Source organism: Plectropomus leopardus, chromosome 12 (assembly GCF_008729295.1).
Source record: "Plectropomus leopardus isolate mb chromosome 12, YSFRI_Pleo_2.0, whole genome shotgun sequence".
Classification (NCBI taxonomy): Eukaryota; Metazoa; Chordata; class Actinopteri; order Perciformes; family Serranidae; genus Plectropomus; species Plectropomus leopardus.
This window is the reverse complement of record NC_056474.1, coordinates 20661421-20682276: the sequence shown is the minus strand read 5'-3', so window position 1 is coordinate 20682276 and position 20856 is coordinate 20661421. Positions and strand designations below refer to the sequence as shown.

Genomic DNA, 20856 nt, shown 5'->3' with positions numbered 1-20856 from the left:
AAAACTTAATTTATGGTCTCTTCAAAACCAGACTTCATTGACAAAAACATTTTACCTCCCTGACATGGAGGCTGCTGGTCTGTCACTGCCTCAGTTAGTTTGTGTTATTGTGTGATTTTGGTGAAACTGAACAAACCCTTTAAAACACTTAAGTCATACAATCAAAAATGTAGTCACCTTTTACTAAATCAAAAACTTTGTTTTCAGATTATTCGCTGACCGTGGAGGCACGCGAGAAAAACAAATTCAGCAGAATAAAGGGTGAGTTATTGATATGCAAATGGTCATTTTGTTAGTAGGAAATGTAATAAAAATGCCCACCGGTGTATTTATATCGGGAGAAGTGTTTTTATTCAACAGTACAATAAATGAATGCATACAGTTTCTTATCAGACATGGTCATAATGAGGATGACTAAAACAAGTATTTGAAGAGGTTTTATGATATATATGTATATATATATATATTTTATATATATATATATATACAGATGGATATATAACTAACATATGAGTCTGGTTCTTTTAAAAACATGCAGGGAAGCTTCTTCCTCCTTATTGTGCTTACAGACTTCCACTTAGAGCAAGAGACCTTCACTTGATGTGAAGACCGTACTCTGACAACAGCATCAAGTCCTTGTCCTTCATTCAACAGTCCAGCTCTGCTTTGTCATTCATATCGTTTCAACAACTACAAGCTGTCTACTGGGTTTTGTATGAGGATGGCGCACATTATGCATGATTCCTCCTTTGTTTTTTTTGTGTGTTTTTTTTTGGTTAGCAGTTTACACATATGAGTTTGCGTACATTTAAAAATACAAAAATATATTACCTCTGTAGTTATTCAAGGAAAGCATTTGCACATGTAGTAGCAGTTATCAGTATCTGTTACCTTCATTGTGACTTTGTTGTACCTCACACAAGTAACAAGGTCATTTCTATACATGAAATTCAAGTAAACAACATCAGGTCAAACAAAAAAAAAAAAAAAAAAGTAGATATTCAAGGACCTCATGCATAATGCAGTGTGAGAAACAGAAAACAAGTACAAAGGGAAATCATCTCGAGAGTTCTTCCATAAGAATACGGGTTCTAGTTTTCTCAGTTTGGGTCCGGCCCACTGCTCTGTAGCCCGTACAGAAGCTCATGCATCTCAGTAGGATCGGTTTCCTGAGAATGTCCTTTACCCATGTACAGAAAACAAAAAAATTGGACTTGAGTATCCAGGAAACCGCCCTGCTGCGTATCATTTGGTAAAGCTGGAACATTTACTGACCTCTTATGTGCAGTGAGCAAACCTGCAAAGACTATTCTTCCACACATAAGGGCGACAATCGTAGGAAAGAGGAGGGAAGAAAGACACTTGGAAGATTGAAAAGATAAAATTCACTTCGGTTGCTTTTCTTTACCTGGATGTCACAATCTGGGACCATATGGCAAATGTGAGTCTGTCGACAATTAACTGAGAACAAGAGGACAGGAGCGAAACTCAACAGATCAAACATTTTACAGATGGCTTAGATTGAAGCTCCAAATATAAACCTGGTAAGGAGAAGCGAAAGGCAGGGAGGGTCCAAAGGCGTTTCTCACAGTTCTTTTTGTTGGGAAGAAGTATACGAGTCTGTTACAGTGCAGCATTTTTTTTCTTCCATGTACTGTCTGTACAAAGTTCACTGACACGCTTGTCTGTGTGAGCGTGTCGGGGGAGATGCATTTTTCTCTCTGCCTTACTCTGACATCTTTTTTTTTTTTTTTTTTTGCAGGATACAGTACATATTAGGATCACAACTTGCATAGTGTAACAGCACAGCACACAAAAGGAACACTGCACATCCTTTTCCCCTGTGTTTCTTGCCTTTAACAGCTAAATAATAGGGTTGGGTACTGAACACTTTTACTTTTGAGGGTACTGACCAAATTACGTTAGTACTATAGAGTACCAATTCACCTGAAGTCTATGGGTACCTAAAAGTGCACCTCGATGAGAACGGCAGGTACAGGGAGGAGGTGGAAGTACTGTAAATTGCCAAAAAGCCAGCCGAGGAGCTCAGTCAACTTTCCAGCAAGTTGTGGCGTCAATAGTTTCAGTCTATCTGGTCCATTTTCTTTTCTGTTATGTTTTAAAAATTGCATTATGTCCAGGGCTGTCCTGAATACCAGTTTTTAGGCATTGAAGCTTTGGTGCAAAATATTGGTGATTAATCAAAACTTTGAGGAGTCAGGCCAGAACATAAGTCAATGCACCTCAAATACCGTGACATTTAGCCACTTTGTTAGCACGCCGGTCGCACCTTAGCCATTACAGATCAAAAACAAAGATTACTTTGCCAGACAGCAAAGTTTTAAATGACAGTTTTGCCGAGTTCATTGTAGATTAGTGACATACCAGTTTCCTTTTAAGCATCTGGCACTTTTAGAGGTCATCTTCGCAAATTCTAAAATTGTTTCAGATGCTTGACGTTTTCGACATCTTGCTAGCTTATCTGTGAGACTGTCACTTGTGGTCAAACTGTCTCAGTTTCAGTAGTGTTGGACTGCCGGTGAGTGATGACAGGAGAGTCAGTCACAAAACTATAAGTTTAAATGTTGATGCAGAATAAATAATGTTCAATAGCTGTTTCTTAATTCATGGGCTATTTGGGATTTTTGGGGGTGTTCATATGCATTTATACATATATATATATATATATTTACTTACATGTGTGTACATAAATGGAGTATTCAAATACTGATTTTGACATTGAGTACCATGGCAATGATCGGGTCAGCCCTACTAATATAACAGCTGTTTGTGATTGTATCTTTTGACTTTATGTACTTATTCCACGTTTGTCAGCTGTGTGTCAAGAGAGACGAGCAGACACACAAACAAGCAAGCTCATAAATAGAGACGCTCTATGTGTGATTAGAAAAAAGCAGAGGATCACCATAGCATGTTGACTGCAGCTTGTTAAAAAATAACATTTTTGTTATTACAGTAAGAGTAAAGTACTGAAAAAAGGTAATATTGGGTACCGGTGCTGACTTCAAGGTACCAGCACCGGTATTGATTCAAATGTTAACGGTACCCAACCCTATAACAATTCATAACATCTTAACGGCTGATCGTCAGAAATAGTTTTCTCTAGTCCGACTGCGTGGGGTGGACGATGGACATTTGTGCCTCGACGTCAGACACAGAATAATACTGATAGACGAAACAAAACAAATACTGCAGAGATCAGTGCTATGAGTACACATGAGAGACTTGGAATAGTAGTGACTATTTTTTTTTTACAATAAGACTGCTGAGTAGTGGGGTTACACATCTAGTACTTTGGCTCAGTAGAAAATAGACTCAAAAAGGAATATGTGCACCGAATGCATACAAGTCTATGGATATACTGCTGTACAAAAGTCTGTTAAGTGGCGTGATTTCTAAACTGAGAACACGTCGTAGGCTACAAATAGTTTGCTCCTAAAGCGTTAAATGCTAGCTAAGTGTTTGACAACACGTTCTCTGTCAGTCCTGTAGTAAGAGTGTTGGTGATTGTTTTTATGATTGTAAGGGGGTATTTATGATTCTGTGGGCACATGCCAGGCTCCTCATTGTCCCTTTCATTCTGTCTCTGCTGGCCTGGCTGTGCACGCCGATATCTCCCCGCCTTCTTCATCAGTTCAAAATAGGTAGTGGAAATAAAGCGGTTACACTCATGTCAGTTTGTCGATAGAAAAGTGGGCTGTGCTCATGGTACACCACTTCATGATGTTCCTTTCTTAATGCTGATGGATGAAGATGTACTGAAAGGAATAAAAAAAAAAAAAATAAAAATAAAAATAACTTTTTTGAGGTCCATTAGATGTGTTTAGTTCCTATGAAGAAGACCGATGAAATATATCTCCACCCTGCCTTGGTTCAAAGGGCAGGGAGAAGAGATTCAGAAACCTGCAGAGACAGGAGCATTTTCGCTTTGTGTCCCTGAAATAGGCCCTTCTCAGCACCCTTATTTTGTGGGGCTCTGGCAGGTAATGTTTCAGAGTCACATGCTGGCAGAAGTAATAACCAGACCTTAGTGAGTTTGGGGAAAATACCTCGCTCGCTTCTTACTATTCTTTTGGTTCTTAATGTGCTGTTGTTGCTGTTACTCCTCTCTGGTGTCGTTTCAGTTCATGGCGTGCTGGCGTATTGTGTGGAAGATCCAGTCCATCTTGGTAGTCCAGCCGCCATGGTGAGCATCGTTCATCTGCTTCATGAAGTAGTCCAGGGCCTCCTGCTCCGTCTTGTCCAAGGCCAGCGTCTTTCTGATGTAAGCGATGTCGTCGAATGACTGCAGCTCGGGCATCCCTGAGCCCAGCATCATAGAGAAGAGGTTGATGAAGAGGTTGGCGTGCTGCCGGATTGCCAGGTACGCCTTGTAACACATCTCCTGGAACCTGAGCAGAGAGAAGGAAAAAATGTTTGTTTGTTTTTTTTAAAAAAGGAGATATAAGCATAGAAAGAGACAAGGTTGTCTCACCTTAAAGCCAGTCGTGAAGGTAAATAGTGGAGCACAATTGAGGTCCATGTAAAAACTATGTGCTAGAGGGTTGGTGTGAGTGTTATGCTTTGATGACCTTTTTTGTGACAGCCCCCCTTTAAAAAGCAACTAGTGGCAGTTAGCAGCTTACTAAAAGAAGAAGAGCAGCAACTAAAAATGTATGCAAATTGGGAGGATAATGAGGTCAGGGAGCTCTGAGCAGAACACCATGTAACAGGGACAATAAATGATTATATTACCATGTATTTCCACTGTAATTGTTTAGAAAACTTTAACCAACGGCATGTGTATGTTATATGTAACACGAAAGGCCGTTGCTGTTGTCTGAAGGCACAGACATACCAAAAAAACGCATTGCTACACAGACCGCCTGCACCTTACGTCACCTGTGTCACAGCCAAAGTTTCACTTAACACACACCACAAAGACTGCAGCCAGCAGCCAACTAGCACTTCTGTTCTGTGCCTGTGTGAGAGGAAATAACTCTCAATAGCAGGCAGCAGTAGTCTGTGTTGGGATGGACGGATTTAAGACACTCGTTAACCAGTTAGCACATTATAAATACAACCCAATGTCAAAAGAAAAAAGCTTATTTACTGTGCACTGGCAAACAATAACACAAACAATGGCTAAAAACAATCTTACCTAATATGATACATTTTTCAATCTCACGCCCTCTTGACTTTACCTATTTATTAATTTCCTCGCTTCTGTTTTTTATCTTGTGCACTGAGCTGAACTGCTCCAATGCTGCCGATTCAACATGCTGAATCGCCTGAAAAACAGCCGAACAAGGGCCAACAAGGACCAATAGGGGCCGACAAGGGCCAATGATGCAGGACATCTAAAAAAACACTAGGGCAACAGACACTCACTGACTTCCTAAAATTGACCGACATCAAACTGTCAGCTTAGTGTACCAGGGCTGTTACAAGTCAAGGTCCTCATTGCAGCAGCATTACTGAATCTCTGTGTAAAAGGGGCTACAGACAAGTGCAGGGCATTCTACAAATCTGCCACACAGACCGCTCAAAGCTCAATCTCAATCTCACATTTGGATTCAGTATCCGTTTTCTTTTATCCCACAATAACAAAATCATGTGTATGGCTGGTGTTACCTTTCAAACTCCCTTGTTTTGGTGCACTCTTGAGTTCCTTTGCTAATAACAATCAAGAAGTCCTGTGTGAGCACAAAGGGCACACGTTCTCTCTTGTACCCAAACTTCTTCTTTTTGTGGTCGAGAAAATGGCCGAAGTCTATGTGGAACAGCTGGCAATACATAAGAAAAGAAAGAAATTAAATCATCATTTAGAGAGAAACAGAATGTTTGCAAATACACCATAAAATGTTATCTTTACCTGTCCATCATCTTTGACCATTATGTTGCTATTGTGTCTGTCGCCTATGCCCAGGATAAACGTGGCTACACAGTAGCCTGCACATGACCGTGTGAACAGATCTATGGCCTGGTCGTACCTAAGAAATCAAACAAATAATATTTTAGTCTCTTTTCAAACACTATGTCCTCATATTAGACCTAATATTATCACTAACACCCCCTTCATGTGCAGCAGAAGCTGTTTAAATCACTCACATCTCTCCCTTGTTCTTATCCTTGAGCCACTGGTGCAGCGTGTGGCTGTTGAACTGCAGTGCCCCCTTTAGGCCTCCTTTACACTGGATCTGCATGATGGTGTGAGAGTTCCTCACCACCTCAATCAAACCCACACAGTCGCCGATCGACAGACAGCCATATGGCAGCATCCTGGGAGAGAGGAAGTACGAGAAACACAAAGAGAGGCAGAAATAATTAGGACAGCGGTAACAGACTCATATTGAATGACTCGAGGTGGCTTGCAGGGGCTGCCACTAATCTGCATTCTGGTATGGAGAGCAGAACATGAAAGTATCCAGAGCCTGTTAATGTGCACCTGCATCCTCGCTGTCATGGGGCAGTGAGGAGCCTACCTGAGATCAAGGCCTTGGTTCTGCCAGATGTTCTCCATTATCCTAATGATCTGCAGCGTCAGCATGTCCTGCCTCAGATCTGCGGAGGCAGAGAGAGAGACAAGGAGGTGGATGACAGTAAGGTGCATATTAGCTGCTTAGCTGCTCTTTGATCAACTCTGTGATGCCTTATGGTGCAGAGCTGTCAAAGTCAGTTTTGTCACAGATGGTGCAGCAAAATGCTCAAGCAGCTGCGCTCAAGTGGGATTCAAATAACGTGACTTGTTCTCGCTGAATTCTGTGTAAAGAACATGGATGAGGTTGTGTTTGTGTGCCATGATGTGCCCTAAAGGCTCAGACTGAATTATGCTGCATGCTAAGCACTAGCTTTTTCAAGTCAGAGAGAGTGTGTGTGTGCTGAAAGATACACAAATACAGATAGAGGCAGCAAGAGAAATGCAAGGCAAAAACACAGAGACAGAACCATAGAAACAGAGTAGAACGGACATTCCTATTCAAATTTTCCTGTAGCAGGATTTTCGGAGCAGTGGCCTTTTTTTGGCCATTGCAATCACTGTAAAAAGCTAACTTTCTTGTAACAAACTAACTTGCAGCAAGTTACGAGGTGAGATTTTGCTGTAATGAGTACATTTTCTATGAAGCAAAGCATTTACTTTAAAAATATTTCTAACTGTTATTTATTGCATGTATGTTGAAACATGTAAACTGACACTGTAACTGCCTCCTTGTTGTTTCAGGGCCCAAAGGGTTTATTTCAACCCAACTGAAGCTGATGATTGATAAAACAGTTGAAAGAACTACCCAGACGACCAACAAGACTAACTGAGGTGGTTATGGTGAGTAATAGTTTGTTTCTGTTGAGTTTGAATGGAGTGCATTTTACGATGAATTAACAAGGCAATTAAGAAAACATTACTCTTTGTTAACTGACAGAGGGACACTTGGTGTGCATTTGTGTCTTGTTTAATAAGAAAAATAGCTGTAAAAAAAAAAAGGCCAAAATGGACAACACACTCACTACAACTAGTGAGTGTGACAGACTTTACGGCCCCACTGACGTGATGAGTTCAATGATCTTTCTACTCACTCTATTTCTATTGAAAAGATACTCACCATCTCCATTTTTGAAGATGATTTCATTGTTCTGGAAAAGCAGCTCCGACATCATATCTGGGTTTTCCCAATTAAGCCATAGAGGCCGCTTGGCTGATGACATCATCCTGCATTCCTCCAGGCTGAAACAGACACAGGGAAGTGTTTCAGGAGGAAATGTGACTCAAAAAATGTACACATTAATTCACGGCCTCTGAGTCATGTGGACTGGGTTTAATGTAAATGAGTTCATTATGTCCCAACGTACTTCATCCACACACGAAACACTGACATTTTATTAAGTAATAGTATTTTAGGCCTTGAAGGAGAAAAGGCAAAAGCAAAACCTGCAGGGGAAATAAATATTAAATGCCAGCCACTCAATCAGAGGAGACAGTTAGATGAGAGATTGCTGATGTACCGGAGGTTTCCCAGCTGATGTGCTGGATTCAGTGGAGATGTGAAGCTCTGCAGGGCGTCCATGTAATCAGGCCTCCTCATCTGCTCCACCAGAAACTTCATTTGAACCTTAAAGGAGAGAAACGTGTCAACGTGTGAGTTAAAGCTACAGTTGCTCACTTTTAAGAAAATAGCTTTCTGTCATATTTGCTGAAACTGTCACTGTATTCTCACAGAAGTAAATAAGACAGATAATCTGTGAACAGCACCAAAAACAAACCATCAGAGCTGAGGAGTCTCTACTGCAGCCGTCAACCACGTCAATAACTGCTTGTGAGCTAAGGTCAAACTGTCAGACTAGGCAGCACTGATCAACTAAAAATCAAGATTCTGGTACTGCATTGTGTCTTTGTCTCCTCAAATGTTTTCAGAAACATATTTTTGTGTACTGTTCAATTGTTAAAGGAGAAAGTTTGCTAGCTGGTTGATGGTGCTTTGTTTTGCTGTTTCCAACTTGGCAGCAGGATCACAGCTAAACAGTACACTAAAATATGTTTCTGAAAACATTTGAAGTTTGACCGCAGTTCACTAGCACTGACTGACATGATTTTCGGCTGCGTTAGAGACTCCTTTGATTTTCGTCACGTGCAGTCAGGCCATTAGAGGCACTAAAAGGCAATGAAGAAGGCAGAGGAATATGATTTAGCACTGTGTGAATGTAGTGACGTTTTCAGCAAGACAAAAGGCTGTTTAAAAAAAAAAATCACCAACTACAGCTTTATTTAAGCATTAGTTTTAGACAGCTGGCGAGTCACTCAGATGCTGCTGCTTTTCCTCAGCAAAATGTCAAAATTTCACAATGAGGTAATGCAGCTTCAAATTGCCAATGAAAATTGGTAAAATGTCCCTCTAACACTATTTGTGACTTTTTGAACACCGTTTTTGGATTATTACATATATATCAGTCCACTATGTTGCATTACTACAAATTATTTGAATATGGTTAGTGCTTAGATAGTGGCCTATTCAAATGAATTCACTTAATAACAAATGCCTTAATTTGCTTCATTTGAGTGCAATCATAAGAGATAGGCCTTGTTTTTGTCTAATGTACCCTGTTTTATAGGTAATCACATTAAGATCTGCTTGTGCTCAGATCTTTTTACTCCTCAAATGTGTTTATTGTGAAATATCTACAAGTGTTGACATTCATTGACAGCACCTGTATATCAGCAATGTACAGTCAAAAATAATCAGTCAGAAATCAGTTTTTTTTTTAAACTCAGAGCGACTGATACTGATGAAATAATGCAGAAATATAGATTACACTAAATGTGCCATGCGACCATTATCACAGGTCCTACTGGCCTTTTTCGAAACCATCTTGTATAGTGCTGCCCCCTGAAAGTCAGAGATTCAAATTATCAGGCAGAGAACCCTAAGTCAGCTGAGATTGCTTCAAGTCGAGCAGTCCTTTTGTTTTGTTTTTTGCTAGTCTGTGTGCTGTGCACTGTAAGCTACTTCTGGGGACATTTTAGTCCACAGATTTCGAGCGGTTTGAGTGCTCTTGACTTTCGCACTACTCTTTGGTACAAGCTGCTGAGTAGTAGACACAGTCAACGACACAGGAGGAAAGAGACTCGGCACCATAAGATTCTGAGACAATATTATCTTCTCTCTTCTGCTTAGAAGTGGTGAATTTACAGCTGAAAGCAACTGAATACGACACAGGCTCTATCTTTTGTTTGATATGTAGTGTCATAAAAGAAAATGTTGTTGTTGCATCTGCCAGTTAGCTTGTTTACTATATTACATGAATGCCTCTGTTACTCTGAACATCCCGTGAGCCCTTTTAAACTTTATATCAAAAAACAAACAAACCCTGAATCGTTGAATATTGATATTGGACAGCCAAATCTGATTCGACTGGCATAATTCTGAGTTGGATACAGCCCTGAACCTGTATTTAGGAACTACTATTTATTTAAAAAATATCCTGTATTAATCTATGGCTATTACTGCAAGGATAACTTTGTTTTGTAATAGAAATGTGGCTGAAATATATTTAGCAGCAAGCAAACTGAAAGAAGCAACAGTCCAATCTCCACTGTCTCTCTGCTGTATTGGGGAATCTCTGTGGCCTGATTACTCCAGATGTTGTCAAGATTAAACTCAACGATTCAGTGGATCACAGTTAACAGCTGCCGGCTGCCAGATTACCTTCTGCGCCTCATCTTTCTTCTCCTGTTTGAGGAGGTCAGTGAGATTGATGAGTTTCTCCATGGCCTCCACCTGTCTGCTTAGGTGCTTCAGATACATGCCACAGGCCCGGCAGTACGACTCTAGCAGCAGGCCGAACCGCTGGCTCACTGTCTTGTTGTGCATCTCTGACCTACACACATATAGGCAAGAAAAAAAAAGATTTAGAGGTTGTTTTTGTCCTGTTGGAAAATGTGTCCAGCCTTCAACTTTCTTGGACTCAACGTGTTTGGAGACCAGACATTTAAAGGAGCACTTCAGTCTCCTAATGATCATGTGTAGGATAACTCGTTCAGTATAATCCAAGTCTCATTCATCCAATCGCATGCTCAATACTTCCAAAACAGACAGTCCTTTCTGACAGGAACAGAAAGTGAAACTTATTTATACTATCTTCAAAGCCAGACTCCATTGTTAAAAACAGTTATTTTACCACACAGGAGCTGCTGGTCTACCGCTGTTGTTGTGTGATTTATCTGATTCAGTACTAATCTTTTGAAACACCAAAGTCACACAAAAACACAAGCAAACTAACTGATCGAGGCAGTGGTAGTCCAGCAGCTCTGTATTCAAGGAGGTAAAATGACTGTTTTTGTCAGTTGAGTCTGGCTTTGAAGAGAGCACAGATATGTTTCACCATAGTTCAGTGCTGCAGAAAGGGCTGTCTGTCATATGTCACATATGACTGGATTAATGGACTAGATTTTTTTTTTTGCTGTTGTTAAATGATAACTATGACTTGAATTCATCAACATTTTTCTGTTTTTAGATTCTTCTTTCACTGTGGAGGCATGTAAGAAAAAGAAGGATTTCTTCACAAATTCAATGTCACATGGGTGAGTAACTGATATGCATTTTTGAGTTTAAATATTCCTTGAAGTGAGATGCAAACATCTGATTAACTTATGAAATTACCAACTTGTCAAATATAAACAAATATAAACAGCACTAAATTCTTAAAAGAAGACCTTTGTAAATTAACTCACTTCAAATGCCAGAAGAAAAAATGTCCTATTCTCTGATTGGTTAATGCCTTTTTCAGAAGGAAGCGTGCAAGCGGGTTGTCAAGGTACTGCTCGTACTTTAGAACCTGGGCAAAGAAAACGGAGAAAAATACCATAAAAACATGACTATTTCCCTAGAAAACACCACTACAAAATATGAAACTGAAACATTAACCATTAATCAGAATTCAGAATAACATGATGAGGATGCATCACACCTGAACCAGTTGAATGAGGTACTGTGAGAGTTTGTCATCAGTTAAATATTTCTCAAGGCACTTTACGGCAAACTCTCTGATCATAGGATCAGGGAAGTTGCAATCCAGCAACTCCATGGCTTGCTCTGGTTTGATAGCAGGCCAGTCCTTCAGGAGGCAATACATCTAAAATAAGAAAAAAAACATGACTTCACAAATACATGTTTTTGTATTCTTGCATTTTTTAACAACCCCACTATACCAAAGACTGTGTGACTGTGTGCATAATCTGTGTAAATATCAGCTGAGTTGCATTAGTACAACAGTAGGCAAAGCACACATCTATTTCCCTGTGGGATGTCCTCCAAAATGAAGGTGTCAGCAGTAGAAACCTGAGCTTACCTGTGCAATTTCATCTCTGGAGTTCCATTTCACAGCCAGGAGGATCTTGGGGAGGATCTCTGGCATGTTGACGCAGTCTTGTCTGGAATAGTTCGGGATATAAATAAATGAGTTATATCTTTAATGACATCTAGATCACATGACAGCACACAAAGACTTTTGGGTAAAATGTAAAAAAGACTCCATATCATGGTATATAAGCATGAACACCTTACCTGTGCCTCCATAGAAAGTCTTTCTCCTGCTCAGTGATTTCAGACAGCGGGTCTCTGTTACACACCTGTCGAAGCTGGTCATTGTCGTTGTCGGTCAGGGGGTTGTCACGCGCCAATCTGTTACTCTGTAAGGCCATATAACACATAGTTTAATTTAAAAAAACAAAACAAAAAAAAAAAACAACCTGAACAGCACAGTGTTGCAAGGGAGGGGGAAAAACTGGCTGCAATACCCCTTTCCCACCAATTTTGCACACACATGCAGGTTTTTCAAACACAGCTAATCCCACTAAAAATACACTATAGACTGCTTTCCCATTGCCAGGAGACCAGAGATGTGTGCACAGCCCTGCATCAGACGAGTATACCTTTTGCATGTGCGCGTGGTTTTGTTTTGGTGTTTCCATGTGACGTCACAGACAGACCAGAGAACAGGAAAACAGTAGAAATAAACATGGATGGAGGCCTGTGAAAACTTTACGGTGGCTACTTTTAAAAAATATATATATTTATCTTATTTATTTAGTCTCTCTTTCAAACTCAATGCAGACTAATTTAGAGCGATGCCTAACAGAGACGCCAGTAATTGAACATTTAAAACCCAATTCTAGACATATTAATGCACCAGTGTGCATATATATTTTTTTTATTATTGTATCGAATTGTAAGGTCCCTAGAGATTCCCACCCGTATGGCACTGGGTCCCACCTGAATGAAAAGATGATATGAAGTTACTGCCTGTGGTGTGACTTAACTATAAAGTGGCTGCAGTTCAGAATAAGATCAGATTTCGTGAGGTACCTCAAGAGTCAAACAAAACACACAATAAAGAACAACAGCTCATTATCTTACCAAACCGGTGTGGCAGTAATTAAAGCCAAGCTCTCTGGATATATTCCAGTTTGCGTGGTCCTCGATGATGGCCATATCAGGGTACTTGACAGGGCAACTGAAATGGTCAAACTCCAGCTCGAGACAAGGTGTTTCCTACAAGTTTAAAAAGCGGGGGGAGGGAAAATGTGTTTACTGTAATCAAAGAAAGGCACCTGTGTCAATGACTGTTTAATTAAGTGGGATAAGAGGCTTGGTTGATTGAATTAAGGCGGCTTAAATCTGGCTATGAAACTCTACAGGTCGTGGTCACCAGCTCGATTAAAACTGGGTCATGAGGCTTAGAGGTCACACACAAGCATGAGTGCTTCAAGATGTAAAGAAATCTGCTTTGACAACCTACGCACTTTAAATTCTATTATAATTATAATATCTTTGGCTTATACATTTTTGTTTGTTGTTAGCAAAGACATATTTTTTAGTTAATTGACAAAAAAAACTTCCATGAATGACCACAAAAAAAGAAATGTCTGTTTAGATCTGAAGTCTCTCCATCAAAGCACTACTTGCTTTGTAAGAAAAGACGAGGCACCCCTGGTAGCACAAACATGGAGTAAGCATTATGTTCATATTGTTGACAGTTTCTGTTCACCTTGTTTGGATTGGAGCCTGTGACGCCGATAGGGTTGAGCAGGTCCTCCAGGCCATGTGGGACAGGCCAGAGGTTGAGAGCCATCTTCCCTGATACTAGTGTGTGGGTGTAGTCAAACAGGTTGATGTTGCCCCAGGCAAGAGGACAGTGCTCCTACAGGAAAATACCATTAAGATGATGCATAAGAAAATGATTAGCAAGGCAAACAGCTCGGGGCTATGGAACAGACAGGTGCAGCACAGAACATGGGGAAGTTGTTTATTTCCCATGCCTACATCAACCGACTTTCTTTACTGCTTTGATTTGAATAAGAATAAACCATAAATCGACCTGAATAAGCACTGGAATATAACATTCAGAATTATAATCCCTAAAGTCTTTAAGAAATTCCCCTGTTTTGGATTTTATTTATGGTTGGCATTTCTTCTAGCAATCGGCAATTAATATAGCTACATTGTATAACAATTTTTTTTTAAAAAATACAGGGACAGTTCTGACACCAGTTGGGGGAATCTGGGGATCCTCCCCTCAAAAAGTTGGGAGTTTTAAAAAACGCTGTTTCCTACATTGTGCTGACTTTTAAAGAATGAAAACAACAAAATAACAGTACAATGCAAGAGCATTTTTCTGTTAAATACTGATAATTTTACTTTCAATTCTCACGACAGAATACAGAATAGTTCACCCCTCTTGCGTGAACCTGCTTGAATCTCTGGCATAAACTAATTTTGATCAGTTTTCATTTATTCATTGCACCATGCGACCGCTGTGCTCAATGGAAAAATTGATGCAGCAGTTTTTAGAAAATACATGCCCCTTTCCTTCTGTAAGAAACAAGAATTCCCTGCTTCTAGGACGTCTGACATTTGCTTGAGTACTTCTTTCTTTTAGCACTCGCCATTTCCCTCTTCGCTGAGGAGGACATGGTGCAAGCAGCTCTCTCTTGCGTTAATGTATTGTTGTCCAAATGGAAACAGCAGACTTTTAGAGCCACAGGCCTTCTAAACATTGTACAGTGCCAGAAACGGGTGTGATAAGAAGGAGAGAAGGTGTGGAAATTTGTCAAATATCGGGAGAAATATGAGAGAATTGTGACCCCGTGAGGAAACTGTGAGAGAGCAATTAAAGACGAGAATCTCCCAGGAAACCCAGAGGGTTGGCAAGAATGAATTACCTCTCTATATAGTTGTTTACATTGTTAGTGGCGGAGTCTGCCACTGCAGCGCTAGATTCAAATTGCTACTTATGCACAAGGGATTTAGAGGAAAAAGATGCATGTATGTAATCCAGCGTTCGTGTTCTATTTCACAGAAATGAGCCTCGTGTTTGACACCCAACATTTCCACCTTCTGACGCTGCACATAAAGGTGTTCAATGGCTCAACATGTTTATGAAACATGCATCTAACAAAACATGACATGGTCATTTTTGGTACTTTCAGACAGCTGATAAGTTTTATCTATTGCAGAAAGTAATGAAACAAGAACTGTTGGTTAAAAAGCTGCAGATGATAGGCTCCATACTTTCTTCGCCTCCTAATTAAAGTAACCAACTCCTTTGACGATGCCCTGCTGTTGTGGAAAACTACCTGCGCTGTGCTCACAATGAAATCAGATTGCAATTGCTCATGGCATGATGGAAAAAGGCCAATTACTGATTGACATGTTAATTAAAACAATGCTAGTGTTCTGGCTGCACTGCAAGCAGACACACAGGTTGCTCATTTGACATTTTTCTTAAAAGTGGCTGCTCATGCTGTAGTATTAAGACATATTTATTGTCACCACCAGTAATCAAGATGTTTTCAAATCAACCCAAGCTTAAATCTTAAAGGGGCAGTTCACACCCAAATCAAAAATGCATAATTTGTATTGGAGATATCGGCCATAGAGATGTCTGCCTTCTGTCCAGTGAATTGGAAATAGATGGCATTTGGCTTGTGGAGCTCAAAGTGCCAAAAAAATACATATGAAAAATGTAACCGCAATGTCTTTCTCCAGAAATCATGACCCAATTACTCAAGATAATCCACAGACCTTGTTGTGAGCAGGTTACAATTAGGAACTATTTTCTTTCTACACTCTCCAACCGTATCACTCTGCAGAAGGAAGCATACATCTACTCGTAAATGAAAGGGTTTTATTGTGAAAGCACAAGATATAAACATTAATGGCATCCTCTTTGGCTCAGTTGCAACATTAGGTAGTTCAGCCAATAGTAGATGCACACTTCCTTCTGCGTGTTGATTCAGCTGACAGGTGTAGTTTGGTAGAAAAAAAATAATTCCTACATGAAATTGCTCACAACAAGGTCTGTGGATTATTTTGAGCAGCCTGGTCATCTCCTTTAAACATGAGAATTTTAGTGTAGCATTTTGGCATTTCACCACTAACCTCTTTCGCTCCCTTCCTTCCTTTCACAGAGCAGATGGAAAGGCAGAGTCGGGCAGCGCGGGGGATGTCTGGAATGTACATGTCGTAGTTCAGCCACTCGTTCCACCTGGAGAAAACAGGTAAGGTTCCATTAACATAATCAATCACATTCGCCGTTGCAAAGCTGAGTGAAATCCATGAGTATGGAACAACATTCTTCACTGTGTGTCTACCTGGGGTTCGAGCAGGGCACGCGCTGTGTGTTGACGTTGTCACACAGCTGCTCTCCACCGTGGTATATCCCAGTCCTGACGTAGATCTACAGCAGCCACAAGAACAGCAGTTTGATATATAAATTCATGAATGGCAAAGAAACCTCTCACTGCATTTCTGACTAAATGAAGTGAACTGTGCAGCATCTTCTAATAACTTCCAAGAGATGTTAGATAACAGTCAGAGTTTATCTTTGTCAAATCAGAACAAAGCATAGAAGCTATAAATAAAAGAAGATGTAATAGTCATAGCACTACGCCGGTGTACCTTGTCAATGTCTCTGATGTTGACATTGACGTAAGTGGCGCACAGTATCCTGATCCTCAGCGTTCCGTTGATAGTCCACAGAGACTTTGTGGCTGTTTCCCCATTCATGTAGGGCGTCGCTGTAGATATTCGCCTTGCATATGACGGCATGGTGAAGTTGTCCATGGGCAGCTGGGAATACAGGCTGTCTTTTGCCATTAGCATCAAGTTGGGCATCCGTCCCAGCATGATACAGCTGCGCACATACTGTCAAGGACACACAAAGTGACATTTTGAAGCAGCCATGATTGTGACATTTTGAAGCCATTCATGCTGTTTGACATTTTGAAGCCATTCATACAATTTCTAGGCTTTATCAACATGTAAATGATTGAATTTTACAAGCACAGCTCAGCAGTACTCAGTGTTTTGCACTTATATACTGTGATGTATACAGTTTGTTCTTGAATCAGCACATTTCGCAGGAAGCGCATTTTCTCATAATTTCATTTCATGTCATGAATGCCAAGCACATTTGTGTTGGAGGATAATTTGATGTGAAGTGAATCTCTCCCCCTCTAAGTACAACAGCATCAGATGATGCATGCGTAAGATTAAATTAGATTACCTTGTACTGACTCAGAGGGTATTTCTCCAGTAAGTACTCGTCACAGCCGCACACTTTAAGGATGTACTTTCCCTGATACTCCTGCACGCACATCTTCAACTGCTCCTGGGAGAGCAGCATACTACGCGTCTTCTTACGGATGGCTTCGGCAATCACCTGCTCCGGCACGTAGTCGTGGTTGATCTTCAGGGTATACTTCTGCTTGTCATTGCTGGGTGACACAATAACCCATATGACCACAATGATTTGACCTGAGGGAAAGAGAATAAAAGAAAAAAATTGAAGAAATATGCTTTTTTTTTTTACACATAGAAAGTGCAAACAGCAAAAATGTGAATGTTTGCATTATATACTTTGTCATACCTTTATCTAGCTTGTTATAGATGTGCCTGGGAAGTTCTGCAGAGGATTCTACATTAGGAGGATACACGTACAAAGCTCTACTGTGCGGTCCATTACTGTCTCTGAGGTCCACAGCCTCTTTGCAAACATTTAAAATGTTCCTTCTGAAGTCCTGCACTTCTGAGTCTTTCACCAAATCAAACTCACATATAGGCATCCCAATGGCAAAACCTGAAAGGAAAAACAAGTGATTAAACCCAGTTAAAGGTCCAGCGTGCAGGATTTAGTGGTATCTAGCAGTGAAGCAACAGAACTAAAACTCTGCCCATGAGTCAAGCATAGGGTTGCAGTGGTATAGTGATTTCAAGGCATACCATAATATGAAAATTCATGGTGATCAATCAGTATACATTTGCTAATCTAAGGTGCTGAAAAAATGTAACCACAATAAGAATGTTGCTTATTTTCAAAAGGGAGACCCCCACAGATACTGCCAAGAAAATGATCTCAAGTTTCAATTATAGTAATTAAGTGTTTGTTCAACCAAATAAAACTTTCACTTTCATTCACAACTTTCATTCCTTAAGGGTCACTGTAACTAATACTAATACTAATAATAGTGTACTATGGACAAATACAGTGCACCATTAAACTGACATTTTCTGAGATGGTTGTCTGACCATGAAATTCCCCTTGTCAAGCATATAGTACAACTACTGTGGCCAATGTAAAAACGCTATTGGCCCTATCTAGAGCCAGTGTTTGGCTTGTCTGTTCTGGGCTAATGTAGAAACAACATCATGTACTCCATGACAGAGGACCTGCCCCGTACATAGATATACAGCTAATTCTAAGGTCAGGAAAACACAACAATCCTTAGTTTTAGGTGATTATAACATAATAAAAACATAGTTATGAATATTATATTCCATTTCTGCCAACAGATGACCCTAAATCCTACACACTGGTTATTTAAAGCCAACAGTATTATGTTAATCCGCCTCACTGTGGGTAATGATGTCCCCGAGGCCAACGGTTGTTACTATTCATTACTGTATAGTACATTAGGTTATTTTGCAACTGCATTATTCATGAACCATACCTATCTCTCTGTTGAGAATTTTCTCTTCTCTGTTGCCTACTGGCTCAATGACTTTAAGGAAGGCCTGAAAGAGCCTGAGATCACACAACCTCCTGGTCTCATCGTAAAACTCCTCCCGCTCTGCTTCCTGGGTGACACTGACAAAGATGTAGGAGCTCTCCTCCTGCAGCAGATGGTAAAGAGGGTACTTCCTGGCCTCTTTGAAAAGCTCATGCTTGACTGTGATCAGCGTAGCCTCCCGGAGGCACTCCAACGTGAGAATCATGCCATTTGGCAGAAGGCAGTCCACATGGATGCTGGGGGGCATCAAGTGCATCCCCCATAGTTCTCCTGAGGAGGGCCTGGGAGGCATGGTCGTGCCAACAAATCGCTATTTTCAGAGGCCGGTAATTATCAGATGAGTGATGTCAACCAACTGTAAGAAAGAGGGAAACAGAATTATATAAGAACCACTGACCCGTGCACAGTAATGCAAAAAGCTTGTAGTAAATACTTAAGAGATTAGGGATTCACGATAACATCAGCACATCATTAGTATCAGCAGATATTGGCTTTTAAATTAAATATCGGAGTCCGCCAGCATGCTGATTTCTGATGATGTCACAAACCAAACCAAACCAAACTATTTTTTTTATCACTGACATAGTGAACATATTACATTTAAATGTTACATGTAAATGTTTCGTGATAAACATGTTTTGCTTTTTGTTGAATTTTCTGTTGGCTTTGCTGACAAATAGCTGGCTAGATGTGTTAACATGCCTGTTGACAAGAACAAAACATAAATTTTGTTACAGTTTTTACCGTCAAAGATTTACTTTTAGCGATGTCTCATCTTCATTGTTTAAAAATGTATATTTCATACACTGAAAGGCATTGCAGTTTTTGTCTCAACCTACTGGTGGGCCATCAAGGTAAAAGTGGTAATAATAATATGACCTAAATTCCATTACAAAAGATACTTGATGAACACTAAAAGTGGATATATTGGTATTCGTTATCGGCCAATATCCAATAAAATCCGATATTGTGCATCACTGTAAGAGATGCTCGAGTTGCATTGTGACAGCATATAAAAATGCTAAATACACCTGGGGGTATCTCAATATAACATGGGTTACCGAAAATGAGAGAAATGTAGTAATTGCTCTATAGGGATATGCATGTCAAAGCACTGTATATTGCTGTAGTGTTTTTGAGCTGACCATATTGCATATAGCCATTCTGTATAGTTAATGCAGTTCAGTTTGAAGGAGAGGTGGTAGCAACACATGTATAACAATTTAACTGGCGAGATGTAACTAGCAATTATTAAAGATGTCATTGTGTTTTCTAAAGTATTATACAATTAGCAAGTAACCAATGATAGAATAAGTGGTCATCACATCAGAGACAGAAACCCCAATGAACAAGACTTTTAGTGACCTGGTGTTAAAATAACTCATGCTAACTCAAGGAGGGCAGCGATGAACCGACAAATGTCCAGTGATGTCGAATGAAAGGACCTCCAAAACTATGTAAACAAACATGTTAGCTAACAAGCATGTTAGTTCAGTGTGGCTAACACAGCTAAGTTATAGCTTTTAGCTTTGACTTGACAGTCACATCGACTAGTTTGTGTTGTGTCGGTGGGTTAGATGTTGTTTCTTACATAGCTAACCATGCTAGCCAAGTTCACTAGGCAGATCAATGTCATCTACAATATGAAAACATCGATACATAACAACCTAATGTTAGTATAACGTTACTGCGACAAATGGGTGCGACCCGGCAGTTTGTCGCCTAAGTTACTGGAAAGCGGTTTTGTATCGGAGTAAAAGCGATCACACAAGAAAACACGACAAAAACAAATGTAGAGCTACCTGTGTCAGCTAGCTAAGGCTAACCGGTTAGCCGCGAAGCTAGTCAGCCAGCACAACCATTAGCAGCGGCTAGCTGGGTAAATCCCATTCGTGCCCGCTCGGGAAGTCTGAAGCGGCGGTGCTAGCTCTTGCGTTAGTCCATCCAAACAATGACACTAAGGGGTCGGGACAGACCCGCTGTGGTGGATGAAAGACACCCCTAGCTCCCAGTGATGTTGTCAGTACGCTGTAGTGGAATAAGTCTGTAATACTCCATGATGATCTTCATCGTGCTCTCCCGAAAATAAACTGCACAGTTCGGTAGCACGCTAGCTCCACACGGCTAACAGCCTGCTCGAAGGCTGCTAGCAGGCTCATCATCATCATGGACCGCCCTCCCACTCACAGTGAGTTCAGTTTGTCATGAGATGGGAAGGAAACCGCTTTTTCACTCTTTTCTTCAATCGGACATGAAATGCATATATCAAATGCCACTGAAGAGCCCATGTAAAAACA

General features: G+C 40.4%; 1 protein-coding gene across 1 annotated transcript; it reads right to left on the bottom strand.

Moving 5' to 3' along the window:
• Positions 1-340: 340 nt before the first annotated feature.
• LOC121951130 (phosphatidylinositol 4,5-bisphosphate 3-kinase catalytic subunit alpha isoform) lies at positions 341-20856 on the bottom strand. Its single transcript, XM_042497358.1, has 21 exons — positions 20362-20856; positions 18500-18914; positions 17419-17628; positions 17056-17306; positions 16449-16694; positions 16142-16227; positions 15930-16035; positions 13537-13689; positions 12906-13040; positions 12054-12178; positions 11839-11920; positions 11458-11622; positions 11222-11325; positions 10197-10368; positions 7999-8105; positions 7599-7720; positions 6486-6564; positions 6112-6282; positions 5876-5993; positions 5635-5786; positions 341-4412 (listed from the first exon to the last, which is right to left on the bottom strand). Exons 2-21 carry the CDS (start codon positions 18849-18851, stop codon positions 4142-4144), a joined length of 3207 nt encoding a protein of 1068 aa, XP_042353292.1. The 5' UTR covers positions 18852-18914; positions 20362-20856; the 3' UTR covers positions 341-4141.

Bases quoted from the DNA above. Each gene is read 5' to 3' on its own strand.
- LOC121951130 (XM_042497358.1), bottom strand. From the start codon at position 18,851: ATGCCTCCCAGGCCCTCCTCAGGAGAACTATGGGGGATGCACTTGATG. The intron at 13,690-15,929 runs GTTAGTGGTGAA...ATTTTCCTGTAG, and splicing joins GAAGGAAGGGAGCGAAAGAG to GAGCACTGTCCTCTTGCCTG. The intron at 5,787-5,875 runs GTAAAGATAACA...ATGTATTGCCAG, and splicing joins TGGTCAAAGATGATGGACAG to CTGTTCCACATAGACTTCGG.